This window comes from Panthera pardus, unplaced genomic scaffold (assembly GCF_024362965.1).
Source record: "Panthera pardus isolate Hobbes unplaced genomic scaffold, ASM2436296v1 HiC_scaffold_8, whole genome shotgun sequence".
NCBI lineage: Eukaryota > Metazoa > Chordata > Mammalia > Carnivora > Felidae > Panthera > Panthera pardus.
In genome coordinates, this window is record NW_026527013.1 from 145,557,898 (window position 1) to 145,583,342 (window position 25,445).

Consider the following 25,445-nt stretch of genomic DNA (forward strand, 5'->3'; position numbering starts at 1 on the left):
GGAGCCAGCCAAGTGGCTCAAGGCTGAAAATATATCCTTCGATGGGGAGATTTACCTCAGACTGTTTCCTCTTCCTTGTCCCTCTTGGGGAGGAAGAGCCTGAGCCCCTTCCTCACGGCACTTCAGAGCACAGAGCCTGAGCCCCAGGCTCCAGGTTCAACCCTGCCTACTGTGGTGGAGTCCTTCCCGCTCCCCTTTGCCTCTTTTTCCCAGGGACACACCAGATGGGTTAAGGGCTAGTTGGCCATTGCCAGAGGAAGCTATGTGGGAATTTAAAGGCTGCCTCCCAGGTCTACACCCTGAAGCTCCCTCTCAGGGGCTCCTTGAAAAAGGGAGACCCAGCCTGAACCACCAGCACTCTTCTCTCTCAACTGTCACCTGCTGGGCACCTTGCCCACTCTGTCTTTCCTTCATAGATTTGAGTTTAGGTTCTCCCCATGAGAGCAAGATGGCCCCAGGAAGAGGTCTGGTAAGTCCTACACTTGGACCTGGAGGAGGAATTCAACCAATTTTCTTATCTTTTCAACCAGTGTAATTTATTTCCTGCTCTTAGACTTGTCCACGTTTCTTCACAGGGAGCCCTCTGTGGTGCCTTGAACTGTCAACCCTTCCCGAAGATGCCATGTTGGAATTCTGGGCCTGGAATAGGGAAGAGAGGAGGGCTGGTTTGGGGTGGGGGCAGTGGGATGCAGGAAGCAGATGATATATTAGATACAAGCTGTTTGGGGGGCACACATTTTCTTATTTGGGGAAATAAATTTTTTGTAAACTTGGATCCTAAAATGGCATAATTGCTCACTCTTCCCCAGGAGGGAAGTCAAGCCCAGATGGTGTGATCCATTTCCCAGGCACTCTGGCAAGGTCACTGGAAGGGCCAGCTGGCGGCTTTCTTGTTATTGTAGAGTTATTTTATTCTTTAACATTTTACTGATTAAAGTCCTTGAGTCTCAAGAGACCAGATGGAAGCCAAATAATATAGCTCTTTTGGTTTCCTTTTAATGAGATCAGGGTTGGGAGAGGACTTGGGCACGACAGAGATGGAGAAGCCGTCTGCTGGGTGCCCCGGGACTGGTTGCCCAGAGGGCTTGGTGAGCTGTGATTTCTTTCATCCTCTTCCCTGCAGGGATTCTTGTCAGTCTCTATTTTCCAGAAGACTCTCCTAATGGTTTCTGTAGGACTTTGTGCTTCGCAGGCTTCAATTAAAATTTGACTCCAGCTTGGGAGGTGGGGAGACGAAGAAGCCTGCCAAGACTTTGGACCCTTAAAGCCCCCAAATCCTCTTGCTCCCTGGGGGGTTGGGGGCCACTTGGCCTACGAGTATGGTGGGGGCTCTGAGGATGTGCTGCTCCTTCCCCTCGATCCTGCTGCCTGGGAGCTAAGGTGCAGACTCAGGTCTGGCGTCCTCCGGATAAGCTTTGAGCAGCCCAACAGCAGTGCCCCCCGTTCTGTGGGGATGGAAGGGCCTGAGCCCATCCAACCTAGCTCTCAAGCACGCAGATGCAAGATGGCCGCCGTCTGGGCTGCCTCAGCTGCACCCAGCTCTGCTGTGGGTCTGCCAGGAGCTGGCCCACCCTCACATTCATGTCGTGAAGGGGGTGAGGGAGGGCGGGCGGCCCAGGCAGGTCACCTCAGCCAGGTGTGGGTGCTGAGGAGACAGGGCCTTGCAGAGAGGGGCACACTACATCTCCAGTAACCGCCACGGGCCTCTTAAGAGTCTCTCTGTTAGTACAGAGCCTGATGCGGGGCTCGAGCTCACAGACTGTGAGATCATGACCTGAGCTGAAGTCGGACGCTCAACCAACTGAGTCTCTCTGGACCGTCTCTAAGCTGTCACCATTTTATTTAGCAAGCAGTTCAGCACCGGCTGTGTACAGAACCCCACGGTAGACCCTGGTGAGCAAAAAGGAAACAAAAGAAACAGGAACTGTGTTCTGTTTCTCAAGGATATTCTAAAAAGGTCAGGAAACACAAATATACCGACAAAATGGCCCGAGGACTAAACCACCCCAGCGGCTGTGCATACGTATTTATGGTACATAAACCATGAGGTTTCAAACGCTGAGGCAGAGGGGGCTAATCAGAGGTGACGTGAAAAGTTCTATACCACTCGGGGCACCTGGGTGGCTCAGTTGGTTAAGCGTCTGGCTCCTGGTTTTGGCTCAGGTTACGTACGATCTCACGGTTTGTGAGTTCGAGCCCCGCATCGGGCTCTGTGCTGACGGCGCGGGGCCTGTTTGGGATGCTCTCTCTCCCTCTCTCTCTGCCCCTCCCACTGTCAAAATCCATAAATAAACTTTAAAAAAGTAAAATTACAATTTTTTTAAGTTCAAAAACACGCGCACGCAGGGGATGACTGTGACCCAGGGAGGCATCTGCTACCAAGCGTGAAGATGGGCCAACCTTCACACGTCCCCGCACCTCAGCGGGTGTGAAGGAAGCCTGCCCACGCCGTGCTCCCTCCAGGTGGGGGATTCCTGTGCACTCCTCAGTCATTGCCTCACGCTGGTCGGGCTGCGCGGGAAGGTGAAGGCCTCTGGCTATTGTTCCTTTACCAGCTCTGCCGTGAAAGAACCTCTTACGTCTCAGCTGAGATGTATTGATCTCATTTTTGCAGAGAAAATGGATACAGGGAAGGGCAGCGATCAGCCGCAGGTGAGAGCGGCGAGGCCCTGAGCATATTAAGAGCTCAATAAATTTGCTGACTGACGTTGAAGGCGGGGAAATGACACCGAAGTCTTGTAGCCAGATCCCTTCTTCCGAGGCCTTGTGTGGCGGTCAGGCAGTGGCGACAGAGGCCAGGGCGAGACCGGCCTGGCCCGTCCCTCTCTTAGGTCTGGCCAAGCAGGGCAGTGACCTTCAGCTTTCCGGACACACGCCAGTGCCCCCCCACTCTTCTCCCCAACCAGGGCAGAGGAGCGTCTCAGGAGAGGAGCCAACTCACGTGACCACGCGGGTGTAAGAGACCCCCTCCTCCTCAGCAGCCACAGGTACAGTTTTGGAAAGGCCGACATCCGGCCTGTGACACCCCCCGAGTAACCCCGTGGATACAGAGAGAAGCCAGTGGAGCTGGTGCCTGAATAGCCACAGGGACCTTCAGGAGGAGAGGCCGTTGTTTCCCTACCTCCCTCTCCCGGGCAGCAGCCTAGTTAGAGGGCAGAGGTTAGGAACAGAAGCTCCTTCCAGGCCTGCAGCTGGGGCTGCTGCAGCTTCCTGGAGAAGGGGGGCTTCCTAGTGCCCTTTCTTGCTTAATGTTTGTTTATTTTTGAGGGAGAGGGAGACACAGAATCTGAAGCAGGCTCCAGGCTCTGAGCTGTCAGCACAGCCCGAGGTGGGGCTCGAACTCCCCGACCGCCACATCATGACCTGAGCAGAAGCCGGAAGCTTAACTGACTGAGCCACCCAGGCCTCCCTTCCTAGTGCCTTTTCTGAGGCAGGCTCCCTCGGACCCACGGCCACCCCTCTCAGGGCCCACGTCGGGGAGGGAGAAGCGGTCGACTCTGAACAGAGCCTTCTAGAAACTCGGGCCACAGTGGGGACCCAGGTGCCTTCAGGATGAAGGCCTGAGCCACTGGCAGCCCTGCGGCCTACTGGCGGGGATGAAAACCACTTGATTTCTTTGGCCCTCGGCCCCGCACGGCACAGGGAAGCTGGTGGTCACCGGCCTGGGCGTCCCGGCCTGGCAGGGAGGCAGGGACAGCATCTGTCCTGGCCGGGAGGGCCTCCGCCGGCACAGGCAGGGCGCCCTTCCCTCCTGCGGTGCGGGGCCCGCCGCGTGCGACCGTCGGGCGGCCCCGCTTTGTCCTCCCGCCGCGGGGGGTGGGGGGCGCGACGGGATGGGGGTGGTGGCGGCGCCGGGACGGCAGGGCCCCGCAGGCACGGATACCAGCGCCCTCTGGATTCACGCCAGGAGCAGGTGGCCATCAGATCCCCGGCTCCGGCCCCCACCCCGCGAGGCCCCCGCAGGAAAGCTGGCACCTTTCCCGGCGCCAGCTGCGCCGCCTGGCACCGAGTCCGCACCCAGGGGAGCCCGCGGCGCGCGCCGCTGCCCGGGGACTGGATGCGTGACTCACGCCCGCTCGCTAATCGCTCCCCTCTCCTCCGCCTCGCGTCTCGCGCAGCCTTCTTCCCCCCCCCCCCCCCCCCGGAGACAAGCGTGCCCATCTGACACCCCGCCCGCCCCGCTCCCCGTGACACATTCATCTGCCCTTGCGCCTGCCCCGGCTCGGCGCGACTCCCACACGGCCGCCCTCCCCGGCCCGCGGCCTCCCGCTCCCGCTTCCACCAGGAGGGCGTGCCTGGCCTCTACCCCGGCCAGTGCCCTCGGGGCGAGCCCTCAGCACCTACCTGGCAGGTGCGCCGCGTCCCGCCCTTACCTCTGTGCCCACCTCCACACCAAGGCCGCGGATGCCCAGCCCGGAGGCATCTGTGGAGAGGAAGTAAGTATCAGAGCGCAGTGGCCAAGCTCTTCAAGCCACCATTCAGCTCCCGAGGACTCGTGGCACATCCCCTAGAAGGAGCCAAGGACAGAGAGCCTCCTGGTTTTGTCTGCTTTGACCATACAGGCTGGAGGAAGAATCTAGCCCAAGTGGGCGCTGGGAGGTCCCAGGAGTGTCAACGATGCCTTGTGGCCTGGCACCACAGAGCCGGCCTGATGGGGACAAACGACTACCTCCTGCGGCACCACGGAGTCTGAAGGCCGGACTTCTAGAGTGGCCCAAGCAGGACCCTGGGCAGGGGCAGCCCCTCTTTGGGCTTCTGGGTCTTCTGTACAATGAGACGGTCCAGCTGCTTGATCCCCAAGGCCACTTCCAGGCTTTCTAAGCTATGACAAGGAAAAACATCTCACCCCAAAACTGAAGCGGCCCCCAAAGCCAACACTGCTTGCCTGTGGTGTTTCACACAATCTAAAGAGCTCCTTGGGGCGCCCGGGTGGCTCAGTCAGTTGATCTGACTCTTGATTTCGCCTCAGGTCACGATCTCACGGTTCACGGGATTGAGCCCCACATCAGGCTCTTTGCCGGCAGTGCGGCCTCTGCTTGGGATTCTCTCTCCCTCCCCGCTCACACACTCTCTTTCAAAATAAACAAACTTAAAAAAGATACACACACACACACACACACACACACACACACACACATCCTTTCTTTTACTAGGCTAAACACAGAACTGGTGTCAAAGGACTGCCACCTGGACAGCCACCCAGGACCCCACACTTAGAAGGGCCTTGTGATTGGTTTAATGCTCTGTTGTGGCTGTCTTGAAATTCTTGGTAATTTTTAACAAGAGACCCCACATTTTCATTTTTTTTTTTAATTTATTTTGAGAGAGACAGAGACAGAGAGCACTTGGGCAGGGGAGGGGCAGAGAGAGAGAATCCCAAGCAGGCTCCATGATGTCAGCGCAGAGCCCATCGCGGGGCTTGAACCTGTGAACCTTGAGATCACGCCAGAATCAAGAGTCAGGCCAACTGATCCACCCAGGCGTGTCCCCCACCCCCCCCACCACCAATTTTAATTTTGCACTGGGTCCCACAAATTACGTAGCTGGTGCTGGCTAAAAATACTTAGAGTGTTAAGCAGAAGCATTGTAGACGTCCCTGCAATGTTTTGCTCTACAGATCTTGGCATCCGGAACACAGAAATGTTGAACATTTCCTTATCTTCGGTGCCTGGGGACCGGGAGAGGGTTAGGAAACCCTTGGTGAGTTAACACCGTTCCAGGGGACAATGGACTCTGTACCATGTTCATGGCCCTTGGAGGCAGGCACAGCCAAGGCTCTGTGGGTTTGTATAGACATCTCCTCAGTGACTGCTGCTGCTGTCCAACATCCAACCCCTCCCCTTCGTCTGTAGTGCTAGGATTATTAGCTGGCCATGGCCATGATCATGGCAGACAGAACCTACTTTCCTCAGATTCCCCTGCAGCTTGATGTGTCCCTGTGATTAAGGGCTGGCCAATGGGATAGGCCTGGAAGTACCTGCCGCTATGCAGGAGACATTCTTAAAAACCAGTTGGTGGGTGTCCTTTCTTCTAAGTTGTATTTTTGAGCAGAGAAGTTTTCAATCTTTAGACTGAGCTCTGGAGTCAGAAGAATATATGCCATGTGTTATTATCATTTCATAACGGAAATTCACATAAGAGAGAATCGGCGCCCCGTTGCCCATTAACGTGCAGTTCTTAACACAGGACGATGACGCAGGCGTCCCATCTCTAAAGGGGGGCGCTGGTGGGGGTAAGTAAAGTCTCACGTATGTGCAATGAAGAAGAGCTGAGCGGGGTAAGGGAGATGGTGACAGCAGTGCCATTTTAGGGTGGCAAGAAAGCGTCCAAGGAGGGTGGCATTTGAGCAGAGCTCTTCCTGAAGACAGGAAGCAGATGTTACACACAGCTGGGGGAAGAGCCTTCTGGGCCGAGTGGGAGGTTCAGGCTATTTTGCCAAAAAGGGGATCTCTTCCCTAAGATTCAGACTTCATGTTTCCAGCTATCTGTTGTCATCCCATCTGGATGTCCCAGTTAACAGCTCGAACTCAGCGTGTTGAAAATCTCTCTTCTGCCAACCGGTTCTTCTTCCTCCAATTTCCGAGATTAGCCCTGCAATCGTCATAACCACGCAGGCCGAAGTCTCGGGGGCTGTGTCTACCAAGGTACCACGTTGTGACCGTTCCTGCTTTCACAAACGCTCTCCAAGCTTTCCTGCCCCACCTGGACTTCGGCAGCAGCCTCCCCCCAGGCCTCCCTGCCTGCTTCTGTCATCCTCGGGACAGCGGGCAGGGGCATCTTCCTTGGGCACACCTTTGACTTCAATCTCTGCTCAGAAAGTGGCGGAGTCTCTCCAGTCAACTCTGCAGCCTTAGGTGAACCTTTCCTTCGAGCCCCAACTTCCCAGGCTCTGGTAAACACGGCTCGGGTGGGATGCTTTGCAGTTTTCCAAAGTCAGCTCCCCTGCTCCTGTCTTCATGGCTAGATTCCTGCTGCTTTCTCCTGCTGAAGCCACCTGTCCCACCTCACCTTCTCACTCAGCAGAGCCTTCTCTTCCTTTGACCTGTAAAATTCTATTTTGCACCACTTTCCCCCACCCCACCCCCCTTTCTGGACTTTTTTTTTTTTTTTTTTTATTGTAAAAGCGACATACCATTGAGAGGGAATTGAAAATGGAAAAACAATCATCCACGTTCCCGTTTCAACAAGTGAGTTCACATTTGGATATTCTGTTGTAGTTGGCGATCCGCATGCATATTTTTACATAATTGTAACCACAGTAGACGTACGACTTCGATTTGCTTTCACTTCTACCCGACATTTCCCCCATCTTTTTACATAGTCTTGTTAGAGTTGTAGGAATTTTAGAAAGAGGTCAAGATAAGTCTGTAAGTATCTCATTCAAGGATAGATCTCACAGAATTGAGGTACAATAATTGATTAAACCGTTCTATCACTAGACATTTGGATGGATTTTGTTTTTAGCTATTATAGACTAGAAACCATGGGAGGGGAGAACGGGTATATTAAGTCTCCTCTGTATTCCTAGCACCTAGCAAAAGAATTTAAACAATATTTACTGGGGGGATGGATAAATCAATAGGCAAATGCTCACAATGAATATCTTTAGGCATAACTTATTTTTTTCCTGTTGAATATTTTCCTAGGACACATTTTCCTGGGATCGATGAGCCAAAGAGTATTAATATCGCAGGAGGTGGGCATTGCACTTTGTGGTAGATCGTATTTTTCAAAAACGGCCACATCAACATATGACCCATCCCACATACTCTCTCCACTGAGAGGTGGGGTCTAGGCTCCCTCCCTTTGAAAATGGTCCGTTCTTTGTAGCCGCCTCGATCGACAGGATGCAGTGGAAGAAACGTGCAACTTTCGAGTCTAGGTTATAAAAAGTAATATGCTTCTGTCCCCATCTCCCCCCTCCTTTCTCAAGATACTTGCTCTTGGAATTAGGAGGTGGCTCAGGCCGCATGTGGAAGCCCTGTGTGGGCAGTCCGCCCACATTCCCAGTTAGGCCCCCGGCCAATAGCCAGCGTCGACCACGAGCCATGTGAATGAACGAGCCTTAAAGACGAGTCAGTCTTCCAGCTCCCCGGGGAAAAGTGACACTGAATGATGCTTTGGGGGAATAGTTTGTTATGCAGCAGGAGTGACGGAGATATACGTGCAGCCCCGTGTTATGTTCCGAAAAGGCCGTACTAATTTCCAGGGCCACCAGCAGTGGAGGAGTGTGGCCGATCCTGGTGTGGCCGGTGGGGGGGGCACAGACTCTAACTGTGGAACGGACGGGCGCTATCCTCGGAGAAAGCATGTTCCAGAGAAGCAGCTCAGGAAGTACATCTTCTGGGCCAATGAGACACATACTTGGAGAAAACTCTGCAGTGTGCCAGGGAACGGGCTGATGGTATCCCGGGACCGGATCACGGGGTTCCCAGCTCTCACACCTCGCACCTATCCTAACACAGCTCCGGCTGTGTCAGCTTGCAGGATGCCACCAATTTTGCACCCAATTGAGAAACTGCTGGTAGGTGTGCATCTAGATGGCTCCACCCACTCCCAGGCGTATACGTACTCCTTACTATTGAATTAATTTCCATAGAGCCCAATAAGGAAGGATGCATGGAAATGTAGAGTGGGTCCTCTGACCTTCTTCTCTACAAGTTTACAGCCAACTGCCAATTCCTAGCTTTTTTTTTTCCTCTCTGCCACCCTTCTACTCACCAGCCAGAGAGCTCTCTACGGTCTTCAGCATGGAAAGCACACTGAAAATTCCAGTCCAGAACAAGAAAAGGATTGCTTTTCAAGTGAATTTCTGCTCAATCCACTTGGTAATCCAACAAATAGTTCCTGAGTATCTCACATGCACCTGCCCTCAAGGACCTGAAGGAAGCCAGAGTCTCACAGAAGCTCCAGCGTTTACAGGAGTTCCACTGCCTGCAGGGTCTCTAGTTTTCCTCGGTATTTGTTCTAGCACTGCCCCATTGTTGCACCTGCCGGGACAGGGTCAGAAGGGCAAGCCGGTGAGAGCTGCAAATCCCTCACCAGCAGAAAACTACTGCGGGTAGGTGAGAGGGGAGGGCGTATGTGTGGGGAAACAGAGTCTTGAGGTGGGAAAAAGTAGCAACTTACTCAGAGATAGTTTCAATGAAAGATCATTTCTCTGGCTGCGTAGAAAATACGTTGTGTCTCATTTAAGAGAATCCATAATTCTGGGATGTGGACGTTAGCTCCGAGTTCTAAGTACAGTCTAACCACAACTTTAAGGTAGTTAGCTCCAGGAATTTTCAAGATGGCTTAAAAAAGACTTTAAAGAACTCATGCAGAACTTTGAACTGGAAGCAGAACATCGTACCGAATTTACTTTTTTTTTCAAAAAAAATTTTTTTCCATTTATTTATTGTTGAGAGACAGAGAGAGACAGAGCACAAGTCGGGGAGGGGCAGAGAGCGAAGGAGACACAGAATCCGAAGCAGGCTCCAGGCTCTGAACTGTCAGCGCAGAGCCCGACGTGGGGCTCGAACCCACAAACCGCGACATCATGACCTGAGCCGAACGCTCAACCGACTGAGCCACCCAGGCGCCCCTTACTGAATTTACTTTTAAGAGTGGTTAACTAACTTGAGATGGATGCCACGTTAACACCTTTTCAAACCACCAGGTTTGGGGGCTGAGGGCTTTAGATCTTTCTTCTGCCAAGTCTTCCTTCCACGAGTTAGCCGGACTGCTCTGCCCCACAGGCTGTCCAGTGGATGATGCCCCTCCCCATTAGGAGCACAAGGGGCCTTTCTGTGGAGCTGGAGCTCAGGACGCTGATGCCTGTAGTCTGGGCCAAAACTATCACAGAGCTGCCCGGTTCCAGTCTACACACCATGTGTCTGAGGAAGAATCGTGCCTGGCCGCTGCCTGAGAAAACAAGTCTTGCCCCCAACGGAGCAGATCACCACCTTCTGACTTTCCCCCTATGGGATGCAGTTCATGAAAGCAGAGTCTGATTCAGGGTTGTTATTTTTTCCTTCTAGTTTAGAAATGGGAAAGGAAGGAGACGGTGTTTTCTTGGTAGACCAGAAAGCCCAGCCTTCAAGGTACAAAGGTAGCTCTGTCTATGCTGGGGAAGGGCCAGATCTGGGGTGGGGGGAGGAAGGAGGGAGCAGGGGGCAGATCCAGCTGGGCAAGAGCAGTTGGGGTGGGGCAAGGGCCTGTCAAGGCCATGAAGATCTCCTGGTCCATGAAGGAGATAGTGGCTTCACAATGCCAAAGGGGCCATTTCTTACATTTATGCTAATAGGCTGTTTGGGGACTTTGCAAAGCCAGTTTTTTCCCTACCTAAAAGCACTGTCATCCGTTATTTTAGCTTGTAGCTTCTCAGTGATCTCTGAATCAGAATCAGCGTAAAAAGTGATTACCCTGCACCAGTCAGGGAAAAGAGCTCAGTCCTCCCAAGCCTCAGCCCATTCAGGCCAGTGGCTCTTCTAGCCAGACTGGTTTTGGAGTATTCATTTTGCTTTGGGGACATGAAAGGATGTAACTATAGCTTTATTGTATTAAAAAATTTTTTTTAATGTTTATTATTTATTTTTGAAAGAGAGAGCGAGCGGGAGAGGGGCAGAGAGGGAGACACAGAATCCAAAGCAGGCTCCAGGCTCTGAACTGTCATTACGGCACCCACGGCAGCAGCTGGGGACTGCCTGCAGGGGACATTGCGGCGAAACATCCCTGGGTGGATGGGGTCCTGCTTCCTCTGCAGCCCCATTCTGCTGTATCGGACTCCTCTTCCTAACCCTGACTGTGGAACCCACGACCTGTCCCCGAGGTGAGTACAGCTCAGTCAGTGTGGAAATGGAATCCTGGATGACCTTCCAGGGCTCGAATTAAAGATGTGGCTCAGAAGCAACACCTAACAACCCTCTAGACTCAGCAGAAAGCCACTGGCACACCCAGTGAGATGTGGCAACGTCACCAGGCACCAGGAAGCACAGGTGCTCGTTGTGCAAACCCCTCTCATTTTAAGTGTGCAGACAAGGCCCCCCCCAGATCCTTCTCAGAAGCTTTCCCGCCAGAGAGCCCAGCCCCCTGTTGCTCACAGTCACGCGTTTTTGCCTTCGGCCACTACCCACGGTCTGGAGGCGGCCGGGACCGGAGTCACCGAGGGATGGGTGCACCCTGCGCCCCTTCCGTGGACGCTGTGGCATTTGGGACAGCGTGCTAAGGCGCAGGGCCTCACCCAGCTCACTGAGGAAGACCTTTGGGGTGCAGGGACCCGGTTGTGGCATTTTCCTCACACCTCACTCGGGCAGCCCCCCTGTTGCTGTCCGGTCCCGGGGCTGCTTCCTTCTCCTCAGGCCTAACACAGAGGGGAGGCCAGGGTGCCTGGCTGCTCGAGAGGCGTCCTTCAAAGAGGAGAATGCAAGCCTTTCCCAGAAGGTGGCTTTAGCCATTGTCAAGTCGTCCCGAACAGCAGGACAGCTCAGACTAGTAAAAAACTCCATTCTTTTCGGCAGATGAGAAAAGATACGAGGACGCACCGTTAGACCAAAAGTCACTTCTGAATCTATTCATATGGCTGCTGAGTGCCAGAAAAGGGGCACGGATCCAATCACCCTGGGGGGAGAAATGACTGCCAGCTGGAGTGGCCAGGACTAGCTCCAAAAAATAGCAGGTTTAATCAGAGTGAAGTCTCAAGGCAGGGGCAGGCTGCTCTGGGGGTTCCCCAGAGAGTGAGGGGGACAAGCGGGAGGAAGCGCACAGAGAGCCCAGCGAGCGGCAGCCCGCCCTGGCTGGGCCCGAGGATCTGGGAGGAGAAGGCTCGCTTGGGGCCAGATTGTGGAGGGCTTTAAATGTCAGGCTAAGGAAGTGATCAGGGGAATGAAATGATCAAACAGGTGTTTCAGGAAGATGAATTTGAAGAGAACGTGCGGGATGAACTGGAAAGTCTGGAAGCGCGGCGACAATTAGGAAGCTGCGAGATGAATTAGGCTGTTGCAGTGGTCCTATGTGAGTTGATAAGGGTGCAAATGAGCACAGGGGCAGCAGAAACGGAAAGGGCCAGCTGCAAGAGGCACTGTTAAGAAAGAATGGATGAGGTTCGCTGCCTAATTGGACTGGGGACCCAGGGAGCGAAGGAATCAAAGAGGACACCGGAGGTTTGAGCGTGGGCGACTGGTAGTACAACGAACAGAAAAAGGGAGGTTAGAAGAGCGAGCGGGTTTTGGCAGATGTGAATTCAGTTCCGGTCGCAGAGTCCACAGGACACGCGAATGGAAATGTCGGACGCCAGAGCTCAGGCGGGAGAGACGTTACGGTTGGTGGTAAACATGGGAATCAGATGCAGAGAGGTGATAAACGAAGTTGTGGAGGGAATGAGATCTCTAAGGAAAAGCAGAGACAGGGAAACACAGGACCAAGACTGACCTTTGAGGAAAGGTCCACATTTAGAAGATGGATATTCTAAAAAAATAAAGGACTTCTGTTCCAAAGCCGGGTTTAGAAGTGCCAGCCATATGCTACATGTCTTCACCACGGAAACATCAGTTTAAAGCGTACCATATATCAGTTCGAGAAAGCCAAGCAACACAGCATTTTTATGTCTTCGTGGGAACTAAATTATGAACACCTAGATACGCCCCTAAAACAAATTTGGCTGAAGTAAAGGCTGATATTCATAGCGGGGGGGAAAAAAGGATAAATGATACAGAGAACATAATCTAAAATCAACATAATTGGTGGATCTGATCCCACAAGGATGAGTCAAGCAATGAAAAGAAAAACTCGTGAAAAATACCCTATAAATAACATTTAATTAAAGTAGGTATTTACTCATCTTAACGCAAAGACCCAAAAAATTTTACCACATTTGCAGTGCACTGTCTTCCTGACGTGTGAATGCCAACTAATTTATCAAAGTATTTTTAATAAAGGCTACATTAAAGTATAAGTTGGCTCAAACACTTGTGGAGACTAGTCAGTATAGGAAAACTACCGAGAATATAGTAACCCACGCTAGACTCACAGTATGCAAACAAAAGAGCTTTTCTTTCTTAGCATGTCTCTCTAGTCTTTTTACATGTATATTTCCCACATACTATATTTTCTTGATAGTCACAAAATAAAAATATTATAGCTTTGAATTTTTGGACTAAAAGCTGCCATAAGTCCTATAAAGAAAAAAAACCTTTGTCTTAACGTGTTAAAATTTTTCCCTTATTCCCTTTAATAAAGAATGTTAACCATGTAACAACTGTTATTCCGTGACACCTTCAATAAGTTTTGAAACAGTACTTAGATTTTCACATGTTCTCGTATTTAACATGTTTAATTGACATTTTCTTCTAAAATACCACAGCAAACATGTTCAACATACATCAAAAGCAGTGAAAAGAAACCTCCTTTCCTCTGGACATAGGACCTTCAAAACACAGGAACGACTTGTTGAAAAACAGAATTTACAAATTATTAAAAACGGGATGCACATATAGGACCAAAATGCAGTTACTCAGAAGATTCTAGTTTTGTTTCCAGGTTTCCGTAAGGTGACAGAAGTGGTCTCTAACAGGACGTCAATCCGGAAAACAAACACACTTGCTAGCTAGCCTTCAAGGTCCTATACATAGATACGTAAGAAAATAGAGTCAAGCAAAACTCAGTCACTTCTTACTCTCGATATTTTGAACATATCTAAAAAAATTTAAACAGATATTGTATGATCTTAAAAGAGAACTCTTAAAATAACACAGTCAGATTGAATTATTAAAAAAGCAAGAGTTTCTTAATGTCTTCAGCCTTTTAACCTAAGACCCAGATAGTTTAACTCTGTGAGTTAATCTGAGAGCTGACTTCTAAACATGCCAACACTGTCAAACCTCTTTCAATATTATTTAAAGATGCACATGGACTAATACAAGTTGATCTCATCTCTTTACATGTGGGCCTTGGGCTGATCTATAGAACAACAGGGAAGTAAAGAGATAAAAAAGGTGAATTAGCAATTTCCTTGTTTCTTTTTAAGTATTTACACCAAATAATGCGATTGAAAAAAATAATTTTTTTGTGGGGAAAAATCAGGTGGATGATTCTCATTTGTAGGTTACAATGAAAAAGGACTCAAATTTCTTAATTAAGGGGAAATTGCAGTTTTGGGTCAACAAATATGTGAAGGTTTGCAGTTTCACAGACAACTGAAAAATCTGAAAGGTAATAAAAAAAGTGAAGGTAATGTCTTTTGGTGTAGAGAACACAGGAAATACTTTAACAAGAAGTTTCAAAATAGCTAATTTTTCGTTAAATCTAAAAGAGTCTGTTAACACACACATATGTATCTTATTTCAAAAGACACAGTGACTCAGAGATGCTTAGATTCAACTCCTGGTTCCATCAAATAAAAGTCCTAATGTTTGGAATTAAAAACGACCCACATTACTCGCCAAAAATCCACAAAATATTCACACCGGATAGACCAAGATTAACTCTCCTATAAAAAGAAAAAAAAAAACTTTTTAGTTGAATTGATTTCCAAACATAAAGGAATACATATTTAACTGATAACATTTATGCCTTTCTGTAATGAGTTATGTTACCTGTGACTTATCAGGTGGACCCTAGCAATAGTAATTGCTTTCTTCACTGGGCTTAAAACCCCAATTTAGGACAAATGCGTTTACAGGGTGTGGAAAACTCAAGGAATATTACAGAATAATTTTAGCAAGATTAAAGTAGAGGTAGCAATTAAATTTTTGACATGGAGGATATGATATAGAGCTACTAGGTTTCTTAGAGAATTTTAACCTATTAAACCCGAATTAAGAATTTACTAATTATTATGGATGCTTTAGTGAATTTGTACATGGGAATTCTTAATATAGCTTAAACTAAACCCTACTTATATATAAACAAAAAGAAAAATCTACTTCTACTCTAGAGAGTACTATACAGTATTCAAAGTACAAAGGAGAGGACTATAAGAGAAAGAGATTTTCATCTGACAAAGTAAGAAATCAACCTCCGATGTCCCAAACTGAAGAATCAAAAGACAGCTGCATGCCTCTATTATTTGGAACTATAATAATATCAGAAGAAAAAGGCTAAGAGAGTTTCAAGTGGCTGTCTTTAGTGGGCTTGGGGAACAGGGAACTGGTTATTTCTGTCATGAACTTCTAGCACCACAGGACTTGTAAAATTATGAGTAGTTATTGCTTTTGACAAAAATTTCAAAAATATATATACATATTACAAAAATGCCCTTCAAAAAAGGTCATTTATATATTAAATGGCTTTTCCCATTTCTTCAAGGAACTCTTCACCAAAACTGCAAATGAGAGGGGCACCTGGCTGGCTCAATCAGTAGTGCATGCAAATCTTGGTATCAGGGTTGTGATGTTGGGTGTAGAGTCCCATGTTGGTATATTTAAAAAAAAAAGAATCTCAAAAAAAAAAAAAAACAAAAAACCCCTGCAAATGCTAAATGTCAATCTGATAGAAAAAAAAGTTTTAATTTTGGCTTGTTTTATATGAGGCTAACCAGCATCTTTTTGTGATTGTTAGCCATAGGCACAAAGCTTTTTTGGGTAAGTTTTTCATGTCTATGACCATTTTCTATATATTTTCTTTCTAATGAATTTATATATGCTCTTTACATATGATGGATATTAGCTTGGACTTGCTATATCTGTTGCAACTATAAAATTTTGTTTCAGTTTGTCATTTAGTTGTAGCTTTAAACTTTATTTATGGTTTATTTGCTGAACAGAACACTTAAATTGTTGTGCAGTTAATTCTGTCTAGATTTTGTCCCCCTTTTGGAAGTAAACCAGTCATCTCATTCCAGGAACTGCACAAATATCTGGCATTGACTGGATAATGTATTTGGATCAATCTGCTGCTGCTTTATGGGCATGATTCCAAATGGACTCTATTTGAGCCACTTGCTTATTTCCTTTAAGTTATAGGATAGTTTTTAAGCATTTGATTGTTTTAGAATGTATCAAGTAGATTAATCAATCATTTAAAAAGTTAATAATTTCAAAGTTTTTCCCTTGGTTAAGAAAAAAAAAAATCTCAAATAAATAAAAGATGTATTAGTTTTAGTTTGAAATGTTTCTTTTCCACATTTAAGTTGCTCAATAAGATACGCACTTTAAAAATTGTATGAATTCTTCTTGGCCTCTAAGTAAGTCATTACCCCACTAAATATTTCTATCTTATTTTACTTTATTTTTTAAGTAAGCTCTATACCTAACACGTGGCTTGAACTAATAACCCAGATCAAGAGTTGCATGCTCTACAGATTGAGCCAGCCTCCTAAATACTTCTGAAAATTTTCCATTTTTATGTGGACAAAGCATACCTAGCACTCAACACAAACTTCAAGCTATCATGACAAATCATTAATGCATCAAAATGTCAATTTGGATCTAGAGAGGACAAGATAAACTTTCAATTAAAACCAAACATTCGAGGGGTGCCTGGGTGGCTCGGTCAGTTAAGCGTCTGACTTGGGCTCAGGTCATGGTCTTGCAGTTCATGGGTTCTAGCCCTGTGTCCGGCTCTATGCTGACAGTTCAGAGCCTGGAGCCTGCTTTGGATTCTGTGTCTCCCTCTCTCTCTGTTCCTCCCCAGCTCACACTTTGTCTCTCTCTCTCTCTCAAAAATAAGTAAACATTAAGCAAACACTTGCTGTTGATTTAAAATATCTTTTTTTTTATAAAAAAAAATATTTTTTTAACATTTATTCATTTTTTTTTATTTTTTATTTTTTAACATTTATTCATTTTTGAGAGACAGAGACAGAGCGTGAGCAGGGGAGGGGCAGAGAGAGAGAGGGAGACACAGAATCCAAAGCAGGCTGCAGGCTCCGAGCTGTCAGCCCTGGGGCTCGAACCCACAAGCTTTGAGATCATGACCTGGGCCGAAGTCGGACACTTAATCGACTGAGCCATCCAGGCGCCCCTAAAGTATTTTTCAATTAATTCTTGGCTTCAAAATAGCCCTTCTGAAGCATTAAGTGAGGAATAATTATAAAACATTATATTTATAACATATTCCATATTTCTAATACATATTCATGCACATATTTATAATTAAATACTGCTAGAAATTTTAGGAAAAAGGTCTGTATTTACTGACATGGAAGAATGTCTAAGACAAACTGTGAGATTAAAAAGCAGAGCACAGGGGCGCCTGGGTGGCTCAGTCGGTTAAGCGTCTGACTTCGGCTCAGGTCATGATCTCTCACGGTTCCTGGGTTCGAGTCCCACATCGGGCTCTGTGCTGACAGCTCAGAGCCTGGAGCCTGCTTTGGATTCTGTGTCTCCCTCTCTCTCTCTGCCCCTCCCCTGCTCATGCTCTGTCTCTCAAAAATGAATAAATGTCAAAAAAAAAAAAAAAAGATTAAAAAAAAAAGCATAGGATAATATGTTTAGGCACAATACATGTTTAAACAAAATGAAAAATAAAACCCAGATCAACTTATTCCCAGAAAGTAGTCTATAAACATACACTTTTAACTGCTAACATTGGGTACTCAGAGGCAGTGGGATTGAGAGGCTGACCAGACGGGAATTTTCAATTTCTAGTCTATACACTGCTGTAGCATTTAAGTATTCGCATATTGGGCATGTATTAAAAATTAATTAAAAAATAAGGAAAAAAGAATATTAAAAAATAAGGAAATTAAAATTTTGTAATTAAAAAATAAGGAAAAAAGAATATTTAGTTTAGATGCTTCACAAAAGTGAGTTTCCTATTTAATCTTTCTTACGTTAGAACATATATGACAATGGGACACATGGATGGCTCAGTCAGTTAAGCGTCAGACTTCGGCTTGGGTCATGATCTCACAGTCCGTGGGTTCGAGCCCCGCTGTTGGGCTTTGTGCTGTCATAACAGCTCGGAGCCTGGACACTGTTTCAGATGGTCTTCCTCTCTCTGCCCCTCCCCTGCTCGTTCTCTCTCTCTCTCAAAAATAAACATTAAAGAAAAAAATATATACATACATATATATATACATATATATATATATGTATATATGTATGTATATATATGATAAAAGGGGATCCTGCGTAGCTGGGTCGGTTAAGCATCTGACTTCAACTCAGGTCATGATCTCATGGCTCAGGAGTTCGAGCCCTACACTGGGCTCTGTGCTGACAGCTCAGAGGCTGGAGCCTGCTTCAGATTCTGTGTCTCTTTCTCTCTGCCCACCATCCCCAAAATAAATAAATATTAAAAAAAAATTTTTATATATGCTAACTAATTTGGATGTAAATTAAAAAAAATAAAATTAAGAAGAGAACTAAAAAAAAACTTGCTAGGATTTTGATAGGAATCACATTAAAACCATACACTGATTTGGTGAAAAAAAATTTTTTTGGACTGTTTATGTCTTTTAAAAATCTTTGAATCTAATATGTTTAAGGACAAGAACTTGGCTTTCTCTAGAGCAGTACTGTCCAGTAGAAATATAATGTGATGTCAGTGAAATGCAAACCACATACATCATTTAAAATTTTTTTCTAAATATATTTTTATTTTTGTTACTTCTTAAATTTTATTTATATTTAATTTTATTTATATTTAATTTATTAAATTTATTTGTTTACATTTAATCTTATTTATATTAAAAAAAATTTTATTTTAAGTGGGTTCTATGCCCAACCTGGGACTTGAACTCACGACCCTGAGAGATTGAGTCGTGAGCTCTACTGACTGAGCTAGCCAGATGCCCCCATAATTTTAAATTTTCTAGTAGACATCTTAAAATTTAAAAAAAATTTTTTAAAAAAATTTTTTTTTTTTTCAACGTTTTTAATTTATTTTTGGGACAGAGAGAGACAGAGCATGAACGGGGGAGGGGCAGAGAGAGAGGGAGACACAGAATCGGAGACAGGCTCCAGGCTCCGAGCCATCAGCCCAGAGCCTGACGGGGCTCGAACTCACGGACCGCGAGATCGTGACCTGGCTGAAGTCGGACGCTTAACCGACTGGGCCACCCAGGCGCCCCCCCCTTTTTTTTTTTTTTAAACATTTATTTATTTTTGAGACAGAGAGAGACAGAGCATGAGTGGGGGAGGGTCAGAGAGAGGGAGACACAGAATCTGAAACAGGCTCCAGCCCGACGCGGGGCTCGAACTCAGACCGTGAGATAACGACCCGAGCCGAAGTCGGACGCTCAACCGACCGAGCCACCCAGGCGCCCCTTAAAATTTTTATAAAAAGTAAAAAGAAACAGGTTTAATTAATTTCAGTAATATGTTTCATTTAATCCAATATATCCAATGTATTAATTCAACAGGTAATCAATGCACAAAAGTATTAATGAGATCTTTTGTACCCCCCTTTTTCTTGGGTCTTCAAATTCTGGTCTATATATATACATTACACTTACAGAACATCTCAATTCAGATTAGTCCTGTTTCAAAGGCTCATTGTCACATGTGATGGATGGCTGCTCTATCAGACAATGTAGTTCTAAAACACATATAAAACAGGACGCCTAAGCTAAACTGAAAAGAGGCATGCATATCGGAACTGGAATGGACCCCAGACGTTCTCCACTCCAAGCCTTTCCCTTCACATTTTCTTAACCTCAGGTTTTGAGAGTTCTAGACCTTGCATTACGAGATTTCCCCAGCCTTAACCAGTCCTCCTGCTTCAAAATATTATTTGATACGCTAATATTTCGTATCACCAAAATGACCATATGACAATTCTGAATTTATTGAAACAGGACGTGAGCTTCATTCTAAATATTTAGAACAACAAAGTAAACAATTTCAACTGACCATTTTTCCGTCCCAGTTAATAATATTATGGAGTGGGTGCTGACTCAGTCTCTCTAGAAGTATAAACATTTTGCAGAAGGCTGTGTCTGAAATGGGATGGCTTTTGTTTTGTTCTGCTGATAAATTTTAAATTGGCAAGAGCTTGATATACATCCTCAGAGTTGCTTCTTGAGGGACACAACCGTAAAGCCAGTGAGGGAAACCAGTAGGGAAATGGAGGTTGGTGAGGAATCAATGGATTTGCCCGAGAGAATAGAACTGGTTAGTGACAGGGCTGAGCCAGTGCCAAAAGCCACATCTCTTGTTCGGGCCACAATCTTTTCAATATATGATGCTGCTTCTGCAGAATCTTAACATGGGAAGAAAAACAGTAAATGTTAAGTACTTGCATTTTTAAAGCATCAATACCTACCCAAGCATTCCTGACTCTTTGGTTTTTATGATGTAGAGAAACATTAACAATGTATGAAACATATTATTTCGGCCCTGGAACAAAGACAAAAAAAGACAGCAAGATTTAAACCAAGCCAAGCCAAAGATTATACAAACCAAACAAAAAGATAAATGCAGATCCTATCAATTCACATTCTACTAACTCAGAATTCCGTGTAATTCAGACTTTCATTTGCATGGATTTGTACAGAAACTTCAATGGCCCAAAATATTAACACTTATAAAGCTGGAATATTAAATTTGAAAAAAATGCAATTAATACTCTCTTCTAGGAAATCTGATGGAGAACACGATTTATGATTATAGTCAATATAAAATTTTTTTGTAAAGAAGCTGGTAACAACAATAACTACAAAGCTCATCAATAGAACTGAAGTCTGCAGTTAAGAGTAAGATACCTGAATAGAAATGTAAACTGGTACATAACCTTTTGTATAAAAGTAGTTTGATAATATATTTTAAAAGCTTTGAAAATATTCTGTAACCTAGAATTCCACTTTTGGACTTTAACGAAATTACCCAAAATGTAGACCGCTATATCCATAAAGATGAATATTCAGCAGTATTTCTAAAACAAAGATTTAGAACATCCAAAATGTTCAATGGTAGGGGAACGGTTGAATAAATTATGTTACAATTTTATAATAAACTTAAAACAATTCAGAAAAAAAATTTTTTTAATGTTTTTATTTATTTTTGACACACAGAGAGAGACACAGCATGAGTAGGGGAGGGGCAGAGAGAGAGGGAAACAGAATTTGAAGCAGGCTCCAGGCTCCGAGCTGTCAGCACAGAACCTGATGCGGGGCTTGAACTCACAGACTGTGAGATCGTGACCTGAGCCAAAGTCGAACGCTCGACCGACTGAGCCACCCAGGTGCCGCCCTCCCCCCCCCCCCCAATTTTTTTAACACTTATTTATTTTTTGAGAGACAGAGTGTGAGCAGGGGAGGGGCAGAGAGAGAGGGAGACACAGATTCTGAAGTAGGCTCCAGGCTCCAAGCTGTCTGTACAGAGCCCGATGCAGGGCTTGAACTCACGAACCGCAAGATCATGACCTGAGCCGGAGTCGGATGCTTAACCGACTGAGCCACCCAGGCACCCCATATAATGATAACTTTTTTTTTTTTTTTTTTTTTTATTTTAACATTTTTTATTTATTTTTGGGACAGAGAGAGACAGAGCATGAACGGGGGAGGGGCAGAGAGAGAGGGAGACACAGAATCGGAAACAGGCTCCAGGCTCCGAGCCATCAGCCCAGAGCCTGACGCGGGGCTCGAACTCACGGACCGCGAGATCGTGACCTGGCTGAAGTCGGACGCTTAACCGACTGCGCCACCCAGGCGCCCCAATGATAACTTTTTTATAGCCATTAAAAAGTATTTCTATGAAATATTTTTATAGGATGGAAAATTATATTTAAGTTAATTAAATTAAGAAAGATTTTTTTTTTCTACCATTCACTTTAAAAAAAAAATTTAAATCCAAGTTAGTTACATAGAGTGTAATAATGATTTCAGGAATAGAATTTAGTGATTCATCACTTACATATAACACCCAGTGTTCATCCCAACCAGTGTCCTCCTTAGGGCCCATCGCCCATTTAGCCCATCCCCCTACCCAACGCCCAGCCAGCAACCCTCAGTTTGTTCTCTGTAAGAGTCTCTTACGATGTGTCTCCCTCTCTGTTTTTATCTTATTTTTGCTTCCCTTCCCCTATGTTCAACTGTTGTGTTTCTTAAATTCCACATATGAGTGAAATCATGTGATATCTTTCTCTGACTTATTTCGCTTAGCATAATACACTCTAGTTCCATCCATGTTGTTGCAAATGGCAAGATTTCATTCTTTTTGATTGCTAGGTAATATTCCATTGTATTCATATACCACATCTTCTTTATACGTTCATCTGTCGATGGACATTTGGGCTCTTTCCATACTTTGGCTATTGTTGATTGCCCTGCTATAAACATTGGGGTGCATGTGCCCCGCCAAAACAGCATTTCTGTATCCTCTGGATAAATACCTAGTAGTGCAATTACTGGGTCATAGGATAGTTCTATTTTTGATTTTTTTGAGGAACCTCCATACTGTCTTCCAGAGTGGCTGCACCAGTTTGCATTCCCAGTGCAAAAGAGTTCTTTAAGGAAGTTAATTTTTAAAAGGAAATAAAACTACATAAATAATACGATTTCAACCCATAAAATAGCACAGAGAAAAGGCCAAAATGAAATTTACCAAAGGCAATACAACAAAAATGTTAACAATAGCTGCCTTTAAGTAATGGAATGAGTGATCTTTCTTTTCAGAATTTATTTATTATGAGACAAAGTGTGAGTGGGGGAGGGACAGAGAGTGAGGAGAGAGCACGGATCCCAAGCAGGCTCCGCACTGCCAATGCCGAGCCCGACGTGGGGCTCAAACCCGTGAGCTATAAGATCATGAACTGAGCCGAAGTCGCATCCTTAACCGACTGAGGCACCCAGGTGCCCCTGCTCTTTCTTCTTTATGCTTTCCCAAATTAAGCATATATTACTTTTATAGTTTAAAAAAGGGACATTTAAGAAACTCATTTTCCCTAATTTAAACAGTTTACCTGTTCCTTAGACAAGAGACTTTAATTTAAAAAATATCATCAAAGCAAGTCACCATGACCTTCCTCAATAGCCATTTCTACATTTAGAAGTAACTTTAGGGGCGCCTGGGGGGCTCCGTCGGTTAAGTGTCCGACTTTGGCTCCGCCATGATCTCACGGTTCATGAGTTCAAGCCCTGCGTCTGGCTCTGTCCTGACAGGTCAGAGCCTGGAGCCTGCTTCAGATTCTGTGTCTCCCTCTCTCTCTGCCCCCTCCAGCTCGTACTCTGTCTCTCTCTCTCAAAAATAAATAAACACTAAAATTTTTTTTAAAAAGAAGTACCTTTGGAAGATTGTACACATGACGTTGGTAGATTAGCTCATAATGAGGAGGGTTGATAGCACTCTGATAGATGCAAAAAACATTCTCATTTGTCACATCTGTAAAGGAAATATGCTACATTAAAAAACAAGCTAAACCTCTAGATATATCTCATGTGAAAATCTCAACTCATTCTGTTAGGAGGTTTATACCTGGTTTATTTGGTGTCTGAACAAAGTGCTGAGAAGTAAATGTCTTCCCGTCAGGGTACTTAGGATGGGGAGGCAATCTGGAATCAAGGTAGGTGCAAAATACATGCATGATGATCTGAAGATGAGGAAACAATTTTTTTAAATCAGCATGAAAATCTATCATAGATATAAGCCCTTTAAAAACACTGCTGTTTATGATGACTCCAATCTTTAAATGTTTCTCTAAAGAGAGAACTAGCAAAATGCTTTCAAGTAGTTATATTTGTAAGATGAAATCTATAAAATGAAAAGACAAAGCAAGACATTCCAAGTCTTCTGTTAAGTGGATCATTCATACTCATATAGTTAATAACAAAAAACCAAGATAAAAATAGACATACATTCTCAATTTGAATATCATCATTTGAAGCTTTGTTTTCCACACTGACAGTCACTATTAAAAAATAAAAAACATGATCTTGAAACTCTTAAATGTTCAAAAACTTTACACTCTTTCATAAGAGTGTAACTGATTTCATAAATCTTAATTCTAGGAATCTTTCTTAAAGCCATAATCCCCAAGAATAAACATGAACCATGATATTCCTTACAATATTATTTAATTTTTTTTTTAATGTTTACTTATTTTTTTTAATTTTTTTTAACGTTTATTTATTTTTGAGACAGAGAGAGACACAGCATGAACGGGGGAGGGGCAGAGAGAGAGGGAGACACAGAATCAGAAGCAGGCTCCAGGCTCTGAGTCATCAGCCCAGAGCCCGACGCGGGGCTCAAACTCACGGACCGCGAGATCGTGACCTGAGCCGAAGTCAGACGCTTAACCGACTGAGCCACCCAGGTGCCCCAATGTTTACTTATTTTTGAGAGAGAAAGAGAGAGACAGAGAGAGACAGAGCGTGTTGTTTTTTTCACAACAAAAGTGAAAAAAAAAAAAGGATACAAAATTTTATGTATGGGATAATAACAACTATGATAAAAACATTAAAAAATAGCACAATCTTGGGGCACCTGGGTGACTCAGTCAGTTGAGCATATGACTCTTGATTTTGGCTCAGGTCATGATCTTAGGGTTGTGAGATCAAGCCCTGCATTAGGCTCCGTACTGAGTGTGGAGCCTGCTTAAAAGATTTTCTCTCTCCAGGGGGTGCCTGGGTGGCTCATCAGTTAAGCCTCCAACTTTGGCTCAGGTCATGATCTCACTGCTCGTGGGTTTGAACCCTGCGTCGGGCTCTGTGCTGACAGCTCAGAGCCTGGAGCCTGTTTCAGATTCTGTGTCTCCCTCTTTCTGTCCCGCCCCCACTTACACTCTGTGTCTCTCTCTCTCACAAATAAACATTAAAAAAAATTAAAAAAACAACAACAACAACCAAAAAACCCCACCAAACTATTAAGTGGTTTGAGATAGATGGCAGTGGTTAAGACAGATGCTGGTACAATTTTAAACTTTTATTTCTTAGTTTCTAAGTTCTTTTTAATATTTATTTTTATAATGGAAAATAAAAGCACATAAATCCAATTAACATGGGAAAATGGTAAACCAAGAAAACAGAAGTAGTGACTTACAGCTGAGTCAGTGGGCAGGTCTGTATCCCACTTCCGTCCTTTGAAGTCTCCACCTCTATTCCACCTAAAGGAACTCATACAGCCTCCCTGAGAAAGTTCTGAAGCAACAAAGATGAAATTTAAGAAGCCAAAAATATGCAAAAAAAAGAAAAAAAAAAAAAAAGAAGAAGAAGAAGAAGAACAAGAAAAGGCTAAGGGGTTACAATAAGGGAAGCATAACACCTTCAAAACCTGATGAAAACACCCTAACATAAACACAAGATATAAAATAGTAACTCACACATCACCATGAAAAAAAAAAACCAGACAATTCCAAAACACAGAATAAAACTACCATTCGGGATTCTTAAAAAAGTCTATGTCATGTGGGGAGAAAAGGGGGACAGAACTGTTCCAGAGAAAGAGACCAAAGAAAGATAAAACACCATAAGGTAATGTGTGAAACCAGACTCTATTCTGGTTAGGAAAAAAAAAGAGTAACATTCTTTGGACAATTGGGAAACTTGAATATGAATTATATATTAGATGATTTTAGAAATATTGGTAATT

At 44.9% G+C, this 25,445-nt stretch overlaps 1 protein-coding gene across 4 annotated transcripts in view; it reads right to left on the minus strand.

Moving 5' to 3' along the window:
* Positions 1-13,275: 13,275 nt before the first annotated feature.
* Positions 13,276-25,445, minus strand: part of TMEM209 (transmembrane protein 209) — a 36,537-nt gene continuing 24,367 nt past the window's right edge. For 2 of the 4 annotated variants that reach the window (XM_019452741.2, XM_019452740.2), the window contains exons 11-15: positions 24,897-24,994; positions 23,334-23,448; positions 23,143-23,240; positions 20,185-20,258; positions 13,276-14,464 (exon numbers count right to left, since the gene is read on the minus strand). In XM_019452741.2, coding sequence (XP_019308286.1) covers positions 14,410-14,464; positions 20,185-20,258; positions 23,143-23,240; positions 23,334-23,448; positions 24,897-24,994 — 440 coding nt within the window. In that variant the 3' untranslated portion in view covers positions 13,276-14,409. Of the gene's footprint in view, positions 14,465-14,522; positions 15,050-20,184; positions 20,259-23,142; positions 23,241-23,333; positions 23,449-24,896; positions 24,995-25,445 lie in introns of those variants that run through there. The other 2 variants (XM_019452742.2, XM_053897024.1) reach the window with 2 other exon arrangements.